This window comes from Scatophagus argus, chromosome 20 (assembly GCF_020382885.2).
Source record: "Scatophagus argus isolate fScaArg1 chromosome 20, fScaArg1.pri, whole genome shotgun sequence".
In the NCBI taxonomy this organism is placed as follows: Eukaryota; Metazoa; Chordata; class Actinopteri; family Scatophagidae; genus Scatophagus; species Scatophagus argus.
Window position 1 is genome coordinate 5,748,486 of NC_058512.1, and position 18,064 is coordinate 5,766,549.

At 41.4% G+C, this 18,064-nt stretch overlaps 2 protein-coding genes across 5 annotated transcripts; one reads left to right on the forward strand and one right to left on the reverse strand.

Annotated features, from left to right (window-relative positions):
- Positions 1-26: 26 nt before the first annotated feature.
- Positions 27-4,753, reverse strand: atp5fa1 (ATP synthase F1 subunit alpha). The gene is made up of 11 exons (XM_046375668.1): positions 4,599-4,753; positions 3,210-3,285; positions 2,924-3,093; positions 2,465-2,638; positions 1,834-2,000; positions 1,348-1,648; positions 1,001-1,225; positions 815-922; positions 584-728; positions 346-496; positions 27-259 (listed from the first exon to the last, which is right to left on the reverse strand). The coding sequence occupies exons 1-11, from the start codon at positions 4,656-4,658 to the stop codon at positions 181-183; spliced, it is 1,656 nt and encodes a 551-aa protein (XP_046231624.1). The 5' UTR covers positions 4,659-4,753; the 3' UTR covers positions 27-180.
- Positions 4,754-5,984: 1,231 nt separating this feature from the next.
- Positions 5,985-16,777, forward strand: c20h18orf25 (chromosome 20 C18orf25 homolog). Of its 4 annotated transcripts, none has more exons than XM_046374724.1 (5): positions 5,986-6,240; positions 7,617-8,513; positions 13,083-13,253; positions 13,732-13,843; positions 13,951-16,777. In XM_046374724.1, the coding sequence occupies exons 2-5, from the start codon at positions 7,682-7,684 to the stop codon at positions 14,138-14,140; spliced, it is 1,305 nt and encodes a 434-aa protein (XP_046230680.1). In that variant the 5' UTR covers positions 5,986-6,240; positions 7,617-7,681; the 3' UTR covers positions 14,141-16,777. The 4 variants fall into 4 exon arrangements, with proteins under 4 accessions (XP_046230681.1, XP_046230680.1, XP_046230684.1 ...); XM_046374728.1 differs by having other exon boundaries at positions 13,732-13,856; positions 13,951-14,092; XM_046374727.1 differs by lacking the exon at positions 13,083-13,253.
- Positions 16,778-18,064: the final 1,287 nt, after the last annotated feature.

Here is an 18,064-nt window from a genome sequence, read left to right on the forward strand (position 1 = left end):
TCTGAACCCAGTAAGAGACAGTCAAGTCCACTAGCTGGAATACTTTATTCTCTGCTGAGAGATATCTGTACATTAAAGATCAAGTGCCACTTGAATTGTTTTTTTTTAAAGTTCATAGAAAGTTATGACTAACGCTGCACTATGCAAACATGAAAAACATCTGGACTGAAAAGCATGACTTTACTCAAAGCTGGAGAGGAAATTCAACACAATTTGCTTCAGTTTAGCATCAGATGCTTCAGAGATTTTGCCATCAGCCCTGTAATAAAGAAAAGATTGGTTATAAAATATGTATAAACCAGAAAGAAAAAATACATGCTGTTGCCCGGAAGCTCTTTAACTTACTTAATAGCTGCCAGCAGGTCTTGGTGCTGGCTCAAAATATGCTGCAGGAAGGCCTTCTCGAACTTGGTGATCTTGCTAGGTTCCATTTTGTCCAGGTGTCCCCTCACACCAGCATAAATTACTGCTACCTGTTCTTCAATGGCCATTGGAGCTGGAAGCAGTCACAATACATGAGACAACTGGAGAATGGATACATTTTCTGAAAGAGATGCCTACTAAAACAAATGTAAATACTCACAGTACTGTCCCTGTTTAAGGAGCTCAGTCAGACGAACACCACGGTTCAGCAGCTGCTGAGTGGCAGCATCCAAATCGGAACCGAACTGAGCGAAGGCAGCCACCTCACGGTACTGAGCCAGCTCCAGCTTCATGGTACCCGCCACCTGGTGATGGACAGATCAGCATGTCAGAACCAAAGACATTCACTGAGATGAAACCTGGGAAATGGGTGATCACAAGCCAGGCTAACCTGCTTCATGGCCCTGGTCTGTGCAGCAGATCCGACACGCGACACGGACAGGCCGACGTTGATGGCTGGACGAATACCCTTGTAGAACAGCTCAGTCTCCAAGAAAATCTGAGAGAGAGAGGATAATTTAGTGACTGGTTCAGGATTTTAACTGCAGTGAATCAAAGGAGCAAGTCATGCACTCACCTGTCCGTCTGTGATGGAGATGACGTTTGTTGGAATGTAGGCTGACACGTCACCAGCCTGTGTTTCGATAACAGGAAGGGCTGTGAGGGAGCCGCCACCAAAGTTGTCATTCATCTTAGCAGCTCTCTCCAGCAGACGGGAATGCAAGTAGAAGACGTCTCCTGGGTAAGCCTCACGACCGGGGGGACGGCGGAGCAGCAGGGACATCTGACGATAGGCGACAGCCTGCAGGGAGATAACACATTAAATTGGGTTTATCTGCAAACAAAAATTTATTTACAGTGAAAGGTCGTGCCCCCCACCCCATGCTAAACTTGCCTCCACCAATCCGGCTAAATAAAACTCACCTGCTTGGACAGATCATCGTAGATGATCAGGGCGTGCTTGCCGTTGTCCCTGAAGTACTCTCCCATGGAGCAGCCAGAGTAGGGAGCCAGGTACTGCAGCGGAGCAGCATCAGAGGCTGTAGCAGACACCACAATGGTGTACTTCATGGCGTCCGCATCAGTCAGCCTCTTCACCAGCTGAGCCACTGTGGATCTCTTCTGGCCAATGGCGACGTAGATACAATACAGCTTCTTCTTCTCATCGGTTCCCTCATTAAAGCGCTTCTGGTTGATGATTGTGTCGATGGCAATTGCGGTTTTGCTGCAACACAAATTTAAAGAGCATTTGTAACCCTTTAAATAAACACATTATAACCCTAACCATAGAAGGAAGAAATACTCAGACAGAGTTTATAGACATGACTGCAACAGCGTTTCAGTGGCAATAGGAGCCACATGAAATGCTGCCATGTGTTCAAGTATTCACTTTGAGCTGAGTCCTCTTACCCAGTCTGCCTGTCTCCAATGATGAGCTCACGCTGTCCACGGCCGATGGGGACCAAACTGTCCACAGCTTTGATGCCAGTCTGCATTGGCTCCCTCACAGAGATGCGTGGGATGATGCCAGGCGCCTTCAGACCCACACGCCTGCGAGTTTTGGAGCCGAGGGGTCCCTGAGAGGAAAACAGACAAACAAAAAAATCAGGAGTGCCATTAACTAATTTATTTCACGGCGAATATGTTATTCAATAAAAAAAAATGATACTGTAAAACCTCCTCGATATAACCCAAATACAACAAGCCATGAAGGACATTTAGTAAAAGAAATGTTGAGATTACAAAATAAACTAGTCTGCAAATTACTTTTGTCAATTTCATTTTTCATACATTATTTTGGCACAAATAGAACTTCACATTTCTCTCTTATGCCGACGAGAAGTGATTACAGACTTAACTGTCTGGCAGGCTGGACTATTTTTAACCTTATGTCTATTATTCAGTTACAGCTCACACACAATGCAGCAGCATCTGTTCTGACAAAGACCAGTTTTCAAAATAATCTGACACAGGATTCGTTTAAAGAATATTTTAACGGTTTTTAAAACATTAAAACAGTTTATTAATCATCATCATTTACCTTTCCATCGATAGCGTTTCCCAGAGCATCGACGACACGACCCAGAAGCTCTTCACCAACAGGCACATCTACAATAGCACCTGTCCTCTTCACAATGTCGCCTTCCTTGATCAGCTTGTCGTTACCAAACACCACAACACCGACATTGTCGGGCTCCAAGTTCAGAGACATGCCCTGGAAAAGGCAAGAAACAACCTCTATGTTAATAACAGTTATTTACAGAATACAGTTCAATATGTACACTAGTACAGCCACTGTCTGATACTGTAGTAACCTCCTAATGTACTTTACTGAAGGCAACACTGACAGTTTTTGACACAATACAGAGCATTTGCCGATTACCTTGGACTACAATCAATTTAGAGGTCAGTTAGGCAAATACAACCAATGACATTTCAATCAAATCTTCTCAAACACTGACGCTGTAGCAGCAGAAGGTCAGTGCACCATCAGTCTTACCTTCAGACCAGAGGAAAACTCCACCATCTCCTCAGCCTGCACGTTCCTCAGACCATACACTCTGGCAATACCATCGCCAATGGACAGCACGCGACCGGTCTCCTCCAAGTCAGCACTGGTGTCAGCTCCCATGATCTTTTCCTCCAGAATGGATGACACCTCGGCTGTGCCTTTAATGTATGTACATTTTTAATTAAGAAAGGTCCACTGATTCACAAGTTTGGAAACCCTGTGAGGTGTTACCACTTAAGCAGTGGGCCAATAAAAAGTTTCCTGAAACACTGACCTGTTTTCTGCAGCCATGGGTGGGCAGTGTGTAGATTCTTGGCTCCTACACATGCTGCAGCAACGTTCTTGGACACCTTTAAGACAATGGAAACAAATAAGTAATCATTTTTATCCAAACTAAAAAAAGAAATCAGTTTAATCAATTAATGAGAAACCACCCACATTTAATATATAATCACTTCACAATAGGGTTGCTAAAAGCCCAGACTAATCGTCCCAGCTAACTGTAGCATGTCCAACATGCACACTGAAACAAAATAAAAATAACAAACATAACAAATAATGATTACTGGTTGGCTTTCTGCACTCATTTGTTGTACAGCAGACAGGATATGTTTTCAATCCAGACTGTATTTATTCAGTCCTAAGAGAATTTCCGAGATAGCCTTGGAACAGTTTTAAGTGTTGCGGTACTTAGCTCTGTGACTCAAATGTAATGTGGTACATTAGAAACATAAATAATGACTAATAATGCTGATATCAGTCGTTTCCACACACATTTAGTAGTAAAAAAAAAGAAACCTATTTAGACATTCTTATAAGATAAGATAATCCTTTATTAGTCTCATAACTGGGAAATTACAGTGTTACAGCAGCAAACAGGATATAGAGGGTGCAAAACATGCAAGGATGTGCATTCAAAAAGAATAAATACACAGGAAACAAGTACCTGCAGCTGTACACAGTAAAGAAATGAAAAAGACTATTCACGCTAGAGTCCCTCAAGTTGTGATCAGTGGATGGACTGATTATTGTACCGATTTGTTTCAGGAAAGACTAAGTATGTATGTACTGATCCTAGTAGTAGTGTTACATGAGTAAGGATTATTGCACAGTTATTACTACACATGTGTTATTGCAGGTCTGGTGTGATCATTTGTCCCATCTCTGTAACATGACACGGATTTTCTTCCTAAATATTTAAAAATGTGACAAGGGTCATGCAGCCTGCAGAGTCACGGTACAGTACGTTATAATATCCAGTACACGGTCACCCTACATACTAAAACAACTAATCAAAGCCTCGCCTGGCAAATATTTGAAGTGAAAGCTAGCATGAACCAAACCTGACCTTCAATACCAAATCACACACGTCAGTATAGTAGTTATATCCGCTGACAAGGGATTAACATCATAACACACTACACGAAAAATAATTTTATCGCCTAGCCCTCCTTAATAATGTACTGTGTTGTCTTGTGGACGGTTTTCCCTGTCTGCCGGCGACAAAAGTGGGAACTAGCTAACTTATGTGAAGGGCCCGGTGTCCTCCGGTGCAAAGACGTGTGCGTACACAACACCGCCATGACGTCTCATTTAAATTAAGTTGTGATATCATGAAGGAAGACGACACAAATCGACATTGGAAGAATTTAAAGTTGCTTACAAATCCAGCCCGTCGAGGCAGAGCGCGGGCAAGAGCCGCTGCAACGCGTACTGACAGCATGTTGATGTTCTGCTGAATGTGTCCTGCTCCGGAGCAGAGAGAGAAGGATGGCGGACACGGGAACGATTTGTAGAAAGGTCACAATGACCCGGAAGCACTTAAAAATAAACTGCATTTATTTCTTTTCTTTGTCTTTTCTTTCGATTTCTCCGTTTTCAAAAATAAATGGTACGCCGTGTAATTTTGTATTGATATATATTGATGTATAAATATATTGATAAGTCCTTCAATTGTGAAATATCGAATTAAACAACTGAATATCCTTAAAATTATACAAGGACACAATAAATAATCAATTAAATATAGGTCCATGTTCAGTGAAATATATAAAATCTTATGTCTTTTAATTCGATTTTTATTTTAATTTTTTAATACAAAATAACATAGCGCCTACAGTCCGTTAGCTCGATGCTAACACATAGCGAGAACTACCGTTATTGCGCCAGCAGAAATTAGCTGCGCGATCAGGATAATATCGTAACAAACCATCCATTTTACTTTGCATGCTTAACATAAAACGACATATTTGCTCAAACTTGCAGGCACACATTTTCTGTATTTTGTGGAAACAAACTAACAGCAGCAGCAGCAGCAGCCTCAAAGGGTCAAAAAACTCCCCAAAAAGTCCCCAATGGGTTTCGAAATGCACCCACCGGTGCAGGTATAGCATGCCAGGAGAGGGCAGCACACACAGTATGCTCTTCATATTTTCTAGTCTCTTATTTATTTTTACAGCACTGTAGCCTGAGGAGCAAAAACGGCTAGACGTAGTAGACGTAGAAATTTATGTCAAAATGTGTATATGCTATCCAAATAACAACAGCTCTTGTGAAACACTCAACACAGAAAAGCAAGAAACATCTGCAGATAGAGCCCAATGAAAGAGCAGGGCTACAGACAACTAGGATGGCATGATTGCAGTTCAAATATGTTCAAATGTTAAACATCCCAAGGTATGAGTAGAAATTACTGTAATTCAATTTACAACATTTTTTCATGTGATCTAATACCTCAGGATACTTTTAACAATTTAATCAACAGGTCTAGATTTTGACCTAGTCTTGTTATATCTAGGGTACGAGTATATGAGTCCGAAATCTCTATGGTGGTTTTTACTTTATCATCTTATCTTGAGATCTGGTCTTGGAGAGCGGCATCAAAATGTGTTTTTCATTTTCTGAGCTCATACACTGTTGGATCCATCCAGGCACACACCACTGATTTGTTCCACTGTTGGTCGTGCTTGTGCTGTGGTATTTTCCCTTCCTGTATTTTTATGTTCGACCAACAGGGGCGCTCGACCATGAATAAAAGGCCGGAAGTGGCGCATGTAACTTTGTGAAAGACAGACGACTGATGGAGACATTTTAAAATAAACACACAGCTAGCGGCTAACTGCTAACAGGGCTCGCTAAAGTGCGAGCTCACTGCGCCAAAACCCATTCAAATTCTCCCAAATTGTAAAGAAGTGCAGTACATTTATCAGTGCATTGCTTATCTATCGCAAGTCAAAGAGGCTACAATTTACCGAAGATGTCCAAAAGTCTGACACTGGGAAAAGGAGAATATAACTAACACCGCGGTAAGTTACAACTAGCGCAGCCGATTTAAATGCTAAATTGGCTATCGCTTTGAGATAACATTAGCCGTTAGCCGTTATCCTGCTTTTACGCCTCTGGGTGGCTAGATACTGCTTCCATTTATAGGATCTTGCGAGGCAGCTGTCATGCAGCCTGAACATTTTCCCATGACTTGTCGTCTTCTCGCCAAGTTTGCGGAGCGAAAGGTTATGACCGAGGTTAGCTTCACTACGCAGCTAAAAGTAGTGTCTTCATCCGAGGCTGTGTTAGCATGAGCTAGCGACAGACACAACTAAAGTCATTAATTCAGCCCCTAAGAAATATCTCTTTGCACACACTGACACACACACTGATATATAATGGACTTTCACGAAATCATTCTCATGCTTTGTGAGATGTAAAAGTAGAATAAAAAGGTAAACGTTTATTGCACTCATAAGCTAGCCAGCGTCAGTTGCTGACTAGCAGTCATTAATGACGATATCTGATCAAAGTATATATTAAATTACTAATGCGATTATTTGTTGTTGTTTGATCTGAACACTCGGCACTTATGCATCATGTTAACTGAGCACAACATGCAGAAAATGAGCTTAATTTCATGCGATTTTGGAAAGAGAAAAAAGTAATTGCTTTACTATGCCACTAAAAGTTATAGTTGAATCGGAGAGTTACATGTTTAAGAACAAATGTCCAAAATAATATTTATGTAACAATTGCCAAGAAATTATGGTAAATGCCTTATATTTGATGAAAACCATGATTTATTGTTCATAAATTAATGTTATTTATTCCACGCATATGTATTTGAGGTACCTTAGACGCAAAGAGAGTGGCAGCACAAACAATTTTTAGTACAACGAAAGTTTGACATTTGTCCATGGGCGGGCTGAACTTATTTGGCACTGCGTGCAGCTGTGTTAATGTCAGCTGTGGCTTGGCAAACATGACACTGTTCAACTTCTAGATTTATTTTGTGTTTGACTGGGTGTTTTCTCAAGTTGGATATGTTTCCCTGGCCAGCTTTGCGTTTTGCATTACAGACACTGCAGCGAGTGTTTTTTGCGTCAAGTTTAGAAAAGTGTAACCATGCCTGCAGGGGTGATTTCGTCTCACACTCTGTCTTTCTCTTTATGCTGAGTTACATCCATCCAGATACACTCTTGGGTATAGATATTGATAGGCACTGATTTGATTTAAAATGATGTGTCACTCTGTAATACCAGCTTCAGTTGGTCAGCAGCCTCCAAAGTAGAGTTTGATACCCAGCCATAATTGTGCCCAGTGCTCTCAGACATCCAGCATCTTGCACAAAATGCATGTGTTGCCCATATTTAGACTATGAGTTGGAATTAGTGGTATGTTTTTCTTCCAACAGGTGAGCTCTAGTCCAGGCACATTGGTCCATGTCCGTTGGACCTTTGGGCTCTGGGCTCAACTAGTATGAAGATGGCTGATTCAGAGAAGGCAGAGGAATTTGTGGATGCTGAGTGCCCGCTAGAGTGCCTTGATGAAGTACAATCAGCCACAACTCTTCAGGGAGAGCAAGATGACCATCTGAAAACAGAGACCACCACCAGTACCAGCTCACCACCAAGGGAAAAGGAGGCAGACAGCCCTTTGAATACAGAGGGGGAGCAGAGTCTCCTCTCCATGCCATGCCTGATGAAAGAGCTCCGCAGAGACTCTCCAGAGTCCCAGCACGCCTCTACAGGGAGTGACAAACCCGTGTCTCGTCATATCTATGAGAGTGACTCCTCAAACCCCTGCATGCTCTCCCCTTCATCCAGTGGCCACCTTGCTGACTCAGACACACTCTCCTCAGGGGAAGAAGGTGCTGCTCCTCGCACTGGGGAAGAAGAGGGAAGCATGGAGGCTGCAAATGATCCTGGAGAGGCTACAGGAAGGCAAGCATCTGCCACGGCTGCAGGGGGTCGAAAGTCTCGGCGGTCACATTCAGAGAGTGAGATGCCTCCCAATGCAATGGCTGCAAAGAAAAACCGCTGCCAGCCCTCCATGATAGCAGCAGGAGGGCAAGAAAAACAAACCAATGGCAAGCTGGCAAAAGTGAAAGGTCACCGGAGCCAGAAACACAAGGAACGGATGCGTTTACTGAGGCAAAAACGAGAGGCAGCAGCACGGAAGAAGTATAACCTGCTGCAGGACAGCAGTACAAGTGACAGCGAGCTCACGTGTGACTCCAGCACCAGCTCATCCGAGGATGAGGATGATGACACTTCAGGAGGTAGCAAGACAATCAAGACGGATATTTCAGGTAACGTCCAGTGTTCACTACACATGCTAATAACACAGTACTACTACCACTGTCCATAGTAATACTAGCAGTTACTTAGATTTCCAGTGCAAAACACTGTATCACATGGTAATTATGGTGATCTAAGTCTATAGCCATCATATTAAAACATAGAGCTTAACAGTAAGAGGCCTGCATGACCTTACAATTTCAGGCAACCCAAACAAAGTCCTTCATTTGCCTCATTTAGTAAGAACATGTAATGTGGCTGTACAAAGCCTCTGCAATATTAGATCAGTACAAGCACTGCTTTGTTTGTCTGTTTGATCAGTCACTTTCTGTTGTTGTTTTATTTTTAATTAATTTATTTTTTGGGGATTGTTCCTCACTCATCTGTCTTCACTCACCCTGTCCTTAGATACATAGACTGTATGTATAGAAGGGCCTGTGGCCGCTCACTTGTAGTAATGTACGTGTTTTGTTGGAACTTTGTCTCGTTGTCTCATTTGCATGCTGTGGAAGTCTAGTGGACATTCTTCAACTCATGGAATGATATAAACTGGGTTTTCTCAATTTAACCCATATTGCAACTTCTGCAGTTCAACAAGAGATCCATTTATATCCTTAGCCTTTGCTGTAAGTAGACAATGGAGTATGATCTCACTATGCTAGTCTGAGCTGGAAGACTTGTTAAGTATATCCTGCTTTTTATTGTCTCTGCCTATGGCTTTTAGGTCTATCATATACTGCACTCTGCCAACACAAGAGATGATGAAGCTTTTTAGAATTGCAAACAGGTGGTTCTCATACTTATAATGGGTTCTGTAGCACATTTGATGAGTCAGATGGCTCTTGTATCATCAGCTAGAAAATATTAATGCCTATACAGTGCTGACCGACAATGGCTTTATGCTGTAAGCTAAAACTCAGCAGAAGAAACACCGACAGTATGGTTGCAACATTGACCTTATGTTATTCTCTTAGTTGACCTCATGTTTCATGATGACGGTAGAAATCTCTTTGGTGAGTTGAGTTCCCATAAGTAGCTACTGCCAGAGTGGTATGCACAGGCCCTACCACTGCTGTTGATGGAGAAGTCACTTTGTTTGCCTTAGGCTGATCTTATCACTGTGTTCTCATTTCTTAGAAGAAAACCTTATCAGTTTGTCCTGCTAGGCAGTTTTTCTTTTAAATTAAATTAAGAATTTGAGAGTTTGTACCGATTTTTGTTTAATTATTGTCACGTTTTTAAGTGGAACCAGTTTATCAAGTCTTATTTTTCTTCAAGAGTATCATAGTGGTATTATAAGGTTTGCCTCTTTGGGTTGATGCTCACCCTACTGCATATTTTACAAAGTTGATTGATGATAAGACATACTTGCTGCAATTTATCATAGACTTGTGTTGAATTTGCCTCAAAAGGGTGCATTTACCTCAGAGTCTCTCCGGGTAACACATTTTGCAAACCACAGTCACTGAATCAGCTCCCAGAGACATCAGTTATCTTACTTCAGGGACCTGTACTACATTAAATGTTTTCAACCATTTTTACATCCCGCACACAGATTTGAGTGCTACAACTGCATGATGTAGTCCATCAGCATGAAAGAGTCGATCTGCACGTAACCAAAAACAAACTCATTTTCTCTTTAATACAAAAGTCCACCTCCGAAGCATGAACGTGCTACTGTATTTTCTTATGGCTTGGCCTCAATGTCTTTAAAGCTGGCTTCAGACGTGCATCGGAGAGATCCAGAGTGGGCGCCCAGATTCATGGGCTGCTGGACAGCGGTGCGTGGGACAGGAACGGCATCGGCAGTGTTCTGGAGGAGGCCATGACGCGCTTTGCTGTGATGCAGCGCCAGACTGAGGAGCGCTTCCGCATCTGGATGGAAAAGCTTGCACACCTGGACTCAGACAACGACTCGTCCAAACGCTCAAGTGATGCCGTAGAGGGGCAGCAGCAACCTGCCCAGGGGGCACGCCCATCCCCACCCAGTTCCTACTTGCCATCATCAGAGTCTGCAGAGACTATGGCTGCCTACATCTTGGCACGAGAGAACAACAGTCTCGGCCCCACCCCTATAAACAACAACATCCTACCTGAAGTGATCACTCAGAATGGAAATCTAGGTGTTCAGGACCCTGGTCTCTTGAATGTTTAGATTACATCTCTACTTCACTCTTCGTTGTTTCATACTTTGATCTTACCAAGTGTAGAACTAGTTGATGCAGAAAGCATGGCAATGGGTAATAATAGGTAAATGATATGAGCTTACTAAATAGACACACCATCAACAGCAGTTGGGCCTGAACTGGTCATTTGAACTTGACTCTGCAGACCTGAGGCCCAGTGCATCTGCTGGCACTGAATCACTGTGAGATTTGACATTCTGAATAATTCAACTCACCTGTTGGATTTCTGCAGCATCTGTGACACGGACACGGGGCATATCTCAGTAGACTGTTGAGTCAGGGCTCTTACTCTATTGCTTAATGGATGGCTTGTTTGTTTTTGTTTACCAGCTGTATAAACACACACGCACGCACACACAGACAGTCGCTGATTATGTCATTCATATAGAATGCACATTACAGCACCTGGGCAGCCATCATGACAGTGCTTGGTGGGGTGCTGCTGCTTAATAGCATGTGCCTTGTCATTCTGTCTTCATGCTGGGGACGCTAGAGCATCATAGAAATTAGGGTCAACACACATTTTCCCTTCTTTGTCCTGAACTGTTTGCACCTTGCTTGTAAATTGTTCAGGACTTTAAAATTTTGTGACAACCTTTTTTTTTTTTGGTGGCATAGCTTTACTCACATCAAAACATTTAAACAGATTTGTCTATAAATATGAACACCATATACTAACCCACAGGATTTCTTGCTTTTTAAAATCCTATTACTTAATTGATTAGATGTGTTTACACTTTTTTATGTTTGCCTTTCTGTTACAGTTGCTGCTATTGCTGCTTTTGTGCAGTAACAAGACACTAGCGAGGGAGGAATGTTTATTTTTAGTAGCCTGTGTATGGATTATGTGCATCAGATAAGGCATGGGTTCCTTTACTGTGGCTATTAGCTGCAACGAGTTTCAAATCTTCACTCATATAGTATTTGCCTAGTTAACCATATTATTTTGCACTGGTCTGCCAGCTTGGCCTGTGTTTCCTGCAGCTTGACTTTAAACTGAAATCCCAGGCATCAAACTAACAAATATACAGCAGTTATATAGCTGCAGTATGTTGCATGGTAATGTTTACTGATTTCCTAAAAACTGACTGATCAAGTGGCCTTCTCTGGTTCAGATCCTGTGGTTTTTGAGGTGAACACACTCTTCCTCAACGCTCTTCCCTAACTAAGATGACCATACTGTTACAGTTCTTGACACTAACGGTATTGAACCATCGGAGACGCTGATGAAGGAATCTTTGGTCTAATCATATTTATAGTTAGAAAAAAAAATTGTTCCGTTTTCATTATGTGTATATGTAGCCCTGTCAGTTTTACATAACTGACAGCATCGTTTCCCCACCTGTTTGCATGTGATTATATTAGTATTTAGATTGTGCAAGGCCAAATTAGTTTTCATCAGCATGTGTGCAAGATGTGTTGCATTGCGTATGCTGATAAATGGTGATTGAACATTTTATCTATTTAGTTTTCTTGTAGTCTAAAGGGTTTGTTTCAGATTGTGTTAATGTGTGTTTTTAGTGCCATGGTGCATAATTACTTTGGTTTTAAATTGATCTGCTGTTGCGTATTTGTCAAATTACCTTTTAAATCAACAGTTTTATCAGCGTGCTAAACAGAGTCTGCCGCATACAATCACAAACTGTGTGCATTAGAAACAACACTAAGGACAGTCTGTTGCTTACCAAAGAGACTATCCTGGTTTATATTAGTCCTTTTTCTATCTTTAATACATGGTCTTTACATTGGCAAGTTGTTGGTTTCTCTGGTAACCTCAAAGGCAGCGTTCTCTTATAGTACATGCTGTCCAGACAAACCCCCTCACACACACCCACAGACTTGTCTGGATAGCAGTGTGTGTCTCTCAAAGGGACTTTACAGGGTAGAACAAAGCTTCATGTTCCTGCTCTTCCACAGAGCTATTCTTCTGTTGTTTGGCTTTTTTTATTATTATTATCCCACTACATTTCATTCACCAAGTAAGATCATTTTGAAGTGTTTTGTAATGACTGTATCCTTGTGTAGTTTTTATGTGAATGGCTGTTATTTTAAAAGCAATAAATGGAGAGGAAAAAAACTGCTGCTGAAAAAGGTTTGTCACTATACTGCAAACAAAAGCAACCACTCTTATATTTAAAAAAAGCCTCTTTAGTATAGCTTCGAAAAGTGGTGTTAACCTGGAAGGTTTCTCTAATTTATATATGATTTACTTCATATATATTTACTTCCCTATTGGTGTAAATCTTTGCATCTGGGGAAAAAATGGCGTGTTGTGTGTATTGTAGATGCCGCAGCTAGCAGGACTACGAATGCAGCGTCCAGTCTCTGTTCCAAGCAGTCCTACGATTCCCAGGCATGATTTGAATAATGAAGTATTTTCTTTGTTTTCTGCAGACGGGCCTCCAGTAGTGGGTCACTATGATATTTCAGACACTGATTCTAACCAGGAGAGTATGAGTGTGGAGACAGTCCGGCCTACGGTGATAAAGCATGAGCTAAAAACACACAGAGGCCAGGATATGGCAGCTCACTCTGGGTGTATAAGAGCTCTGAGCTCTATCTCAGGTCAGTTACAAACCCTGTAAATCCAAACTGATAATTTCCACTCCTCTCAGTGAAGACAGGACAATTAGAGGCATGGGTGTCATCTTTAAGCAACGTTCTGTATGGGGGACACGGTGTTATTAATCTCAGCAAGACGTCTTTGAAGTACTACTGCTTTTATCCCACACACCACTGGCTCGCATTTGGTGCTGTTTAAAAAAGGTCTTTCTGTCTTGCTTCAAGGCAAGAGAATTGAACTTTTTACAACTGACTAGCCGGCATTGTCAAAACATGAATATCAAGTCCACAATTTCTGTTTTGTCCAGTGTGTCAGTCCCTGCTGTCCAGTCAGCTTTTCGAACACAAGTGTCCGAGTCATCATTGTTTTGTTGTTGTCTGTGTCAAAGCAGCTGCAGTCTTTATGTCAGCAAGGCCTGAAGCTCTCTACTGCTCTGGTCCTCCTCACAGTGCGTGACTCTGTTCTTCTTGTTTGTTTCAGGCCGCGTGGAGGCAGAGCTGTCGCACAAGGAAGGTTCTCAACACAAGGGCCAGATTAACATTGCTTCCTCTGACAGTGAGGTGGAAATAGTCGGAGTGCAAGAGAAAGCACGGTAAAGACATTCAGTGAGGAAGCTCAGTCTTTATACTGACAGTGTGAATTGTCCCCTGGTTTTACAAACGAATTCAACTTTTTAAAATACTCTGTGTCTAACTCCAGATGTGCCCACCCATGCGGCGGGGTGATAAAGAGTCTGTCCTCCTGGAAGGAGAACTCAGTGGAGCAGTTAAACAGCACAAATCAGCCACAGCTCTGGACTACTGTTTCCCCTCAGCCCAACTGGGTGTCCCCACCCGAAGTGGTGGACCTCACGCTGGATGAGGACGCCGGACACAAATACCTACTTTAAACTACTTGTACACTGAAGACTCCTTATTTCTTCCTCTCACGCCTCCTCACCCCTCTTTGCCTTGCTTCCATGTTATGGCTGAAATCCTTCCTATAGTTGCGGCCTCACCTGTAACGGCTTGTGGATTCTTCCTGCTCCAGGGCACTGTTTGTTTTTAACATACTGTCAAACAATCTTATGTATCAAAGCCATTCTACTGATGTGAATCCCTGATCTTGGCTTGTCAGCTCTGAATTTAGTTGTAATAAAATGGCACAGCCCTTCAAGTGCAGGTGGAAATGTCTGTAAGAGTGACTTATCTGTTTATGATAGCAATATCCTACCTTCATTTATTACCTCAGTTACCCCTTGATAACAGATGTAGGTAGTGATGTGTTGTGTGCTTGCAAGCTGTATAGTGAAAATTATGTTGCTGCTTGAGAGCAGGCTGTTACCATGACACAACTGACATGGCTGTTGACCTGCTTCACCACAGACTCTGAACGGTATATTTTCAGCCTTGATTCAGCGTTTTTATCTTCAGACACAGCTGCGCTCAACACAGAAACAGGCAGCTGGTACACTTTCTGTTGTACAGTAGATCATAGATCGATGGCAAAGTTTGCTTTGTCACCTGTCTGTGGTCACTTTTCAAAAGTCTCACCACTGGTTTCACCTTTAGTTCAGTCTGCATTGATAGTTGTGCTTTTACTCTGTCCAGCATAGGTGCAGCCTATGCTCTGGTGCTGTCGGGAGGGTTTTGGGTAATCCTAAAGTAATTTTTCAACATTTTGAGAAATATGCTTGTATGCTTTCTTACCAAGGGTCAGGGCAGAAGACTGATGCCGCTTTCATGTCTCTGTTGAATATAAGGCTACAGCCAGCCGCCCAGTTAGGCAAAGCTAGCCCAGCACTGTCCGAAGGTAACAAAATCCACCTACCAGCATCATCTCTCAGGCTCACTGATTATCTCTCTTTTTTTTTTCTTAATCCACACAAAAACCCAAATGTAAAAACATTTCTGGACTATTTCTTGGTGAGGGACAGTAACTTCTCCACTGGGTTACTCAGACAGAGCGTGGCTAGCTGCTTCTCTTTCTCTAGTCTTTGTGCTAGCTGTAGCTTCATGTTTAATGGATAGACGTGAGCTCTTTTCACCAGAAAACAAGTATGCATGCTTCCCAAAAAGTTGTGATTTAAATTCATTTTTTGTTTCTGTCACTATCAGTACAAGTTTTTCTTTTTTTCTTTTTAAAACAGAAAGCCACTGGTCAAAAGTCGGACTCTGAGGGAAAAGTACAAACACACTACAAAATGTGACTCATTTCCACCCCAGCACTACTGTATGTGGTGGTGGTGCTATATTGGCAATAGCAATTATGTATCTATATACTTTGTGTTGGAGGCCACTGAGTCTGCAAGTGTCCCAGGTGATGTGGTTATCAGTGAATGTATGATCCTTCAGTGCTGATTGGGTGCACTTACTGTTTGCATGCTTGTCCTGAATGGATGCAAACCCCTTTAAACCTCTGGGGACCCCTTTACAACAACCAAGGAAATGTATTTTCCATAGAATACTGCAAAGAAAGATGGCCTGAATGCCTTGAAATGTGCACTATTTTCTTTTAGAATCGTATAAAGCTTATTCTTTTACCTTACCAAGCAATGGATTTTGCTATCTCAACAATAAATATTTTAATAATAGATGTGAATTCAGCACATATAAAAAGAGTAAAAGTGTTGCTTGTGCCCACATGCAGGGCCTTTATAGAAGAGACTTTTACAGTATGAACTGTTTTTACCCTGATCCTGAGGGCCTGCTTTCCCTCTTCCCCTGTGGTCTTATTTTTCTCTTCATGCAGTACTGCAACCACGCTGGTAATTTTTTTTTTTTTTTATTGTTATTGATGATCCAACTTGACACCCTGTTTTAACAGTTAAGATTTGTTTTATTACATATTAAATAACACCTTCTTCCTAAATGATGCTTGAGAATTGTTGAATCAAATTATTTTACTTCTGCTGGTCACAGAAGGCAAGGGAAAATCCTAAATATAAGTAACTAAACCAAAGTCTAAATGGAATTTATGTTTTCAGTTTGTCTTCTTTCCCAATTTGAAATTTGCTTCCAGTCTGTTCTATGAAATCTGCTCTGTAAATTTAAATCTGTTGTGAAATGAGGTGACATGAATTCAGTTTTAGACTCAACATACGGTTTGGCATAATGTGATTTATTTAACTTTGGCCAGTTCTTTCCACTATATGCAGCTACCACTGTAATGAGAAGTCTTTTCCCCAACCACTTCTGCTTGCAAAATCCATTTTGCTATTGTTCCTTAGGCTTATTATGAAATGTCAGTAAGACTCTTTTCGCTAGTGATAGAGTTTGGTAGAGAATTAGGGCAGTGCTGCTCGACTATGGTTGCACACAGCATGTTTGTTCACATCTTTAACCTCAAGTCAGATATTATCCCCATTATCAGTAATTTAGCTTTGCTCTTCTGTTATTTTTGTTTTTATTTTACTGTCAGTATTTTAAATTAACAAAACAGGTGTTTATTTTGTTGCTTCTGCAAGTCCTTGACTTCCTTGAAAGTATGTCTGTAGAACAAAAAGAAACTATTTTAAAACTAAATAAATAGAGCATTATTTAATGACCCTCTTTTACTGTAATTTTTTTGTTGTGTGTTGTTTCATTTTCAGTATGATGAATCAGTGCCTACGTGGCAAAAATCAAAAGTACTCTAATGGGGACTGAAGATGATGTCCAACGTGCTTTTCATCCTGTCAGACATCTTGAAATGCAACTTAAATTCTACTGTAAAAAGTTGTTGCTCGATTTTTAAATGACAGTAAATGTATGCGGAGTCTCAGCATATATTTTTAAAAAAATCTATAAAAACTGATCAGGTAGAACCTTAAATCTGTTGTCTTCGCTTTATTTTCTTTTCTTTTCTGGGATCAGGATTGTACAAAACTTAATGAGACGTCCCATTGTTTGCTTTTATCCTGTGGCCAAACAGTCTAGACAACTGCCTCGCTGCAAACAATGCACCTTCGCCCTCACTCACAAAAGTGTCATGCCGGGTCAGAGGTCACACTGTGACACCTGCCGCTAGGGGGACATATGGAGTTCACATGAAGAGGACAAGGAGGGAGTGGAGCAATTCAGTGCGCGGGGCCCTTCTCCTAAAACCAAAGCCCTTTAGCCGACTCTTTTCACCCTGGGGGCAGAACATCAGCTGTATGCTAATTTTTACAGAGCGGTGGCGGCCTCACAGAGCAGTGAATGTGCTGGCTCACTCTCAAAAGTTTTTTTTTTTTTTTTTTCTTTTGCAGATGTCTTTTTAGTGGTGAATGATGCAGTTTTTCATTCTGTGTTGTGCAAGTGCTGTGTCCAGGTTTATTCAGAATGACAGCTCACTCTCCAGCCACTACCGGAGGGCTCCACACCAACAAAAAATAAAGCATGTGACAACTTCTGAATACCAGACAACACATCATATACACATCATTTTTGCTGGTTCATAACCAACTTCCTCCTGTCACTAATCTCGGTCATTTCAGGGGTGAAAATGGAGTGATTAACCACTTCAATCTTTTTTCTAGCAAAATAGTGAAAAGATTTTTCTCTGGTTCATTTAAGTTTATGGAATGAGAAGATTTGCTACTTCTTATTGTAAAGTGAACATCTTAGGCTTTTGGTTGAACAAAACAAGACATTTGCAGACATCATTCATTACATTCCAAAGACTAAATAACCGGCAATATACAGTGATCCAGAATTAAAGTAATTGCTGGTTGCAGCTCTGAACGTATTAAATAGTTTCATTGAAAGTAAAAAACAATGTGACCTGCAAGGACAAGAAGGAAATAACAATTTTCAAGAAAATTAAAAATTGCAGTAGCTACTGATTTTGTCTTGTTTATTAAGCATGCTTTGTG

Coding starts and splice junctions, on each gene's coding strand:
- c20h18orf25 (XM_046374724.1), top strand. CDS start 7,682: ATGAAGATGGCTGATTCAGAGAAGGCAGAGGAATTTGTGGATGCTGAG. Junction 8,514..13,082: donor AATCAAGACGGATATTTCAG/GTAACGTCCAGT, acceptor TGTTTTCTGCAG/ACGGGCCTCCAGTAGTGGGT. Junction 13,844..13,950: donor GGAGTGCAAGAGAAAGCACG/GTAAAGACATTC, acceptor GTCTAACTCCAG/ATGTGCCCACCCATGCGGCG.
- atp5fa1 (XM_046375668.1), bottom strand. CDS start 4,658: ATGCTGTCAGTACGCGTTGCAGCGGCTCTTGCCCGCGCTCTGCCTCGA. Junction 497..583: donor CCTTAAACAGGGACAGTACT/GTGAGTATTTAC, acceptor GACTGCTTCCAG/CTCCAATGGCCATTGAAGAA. Junction 260..345: donor GACCTGCTGGCAGCTATTAA/GTAAGTTAAAGA, acceptor TCTTTATTACAG/GGCTGATGGCAAAATCTCTG.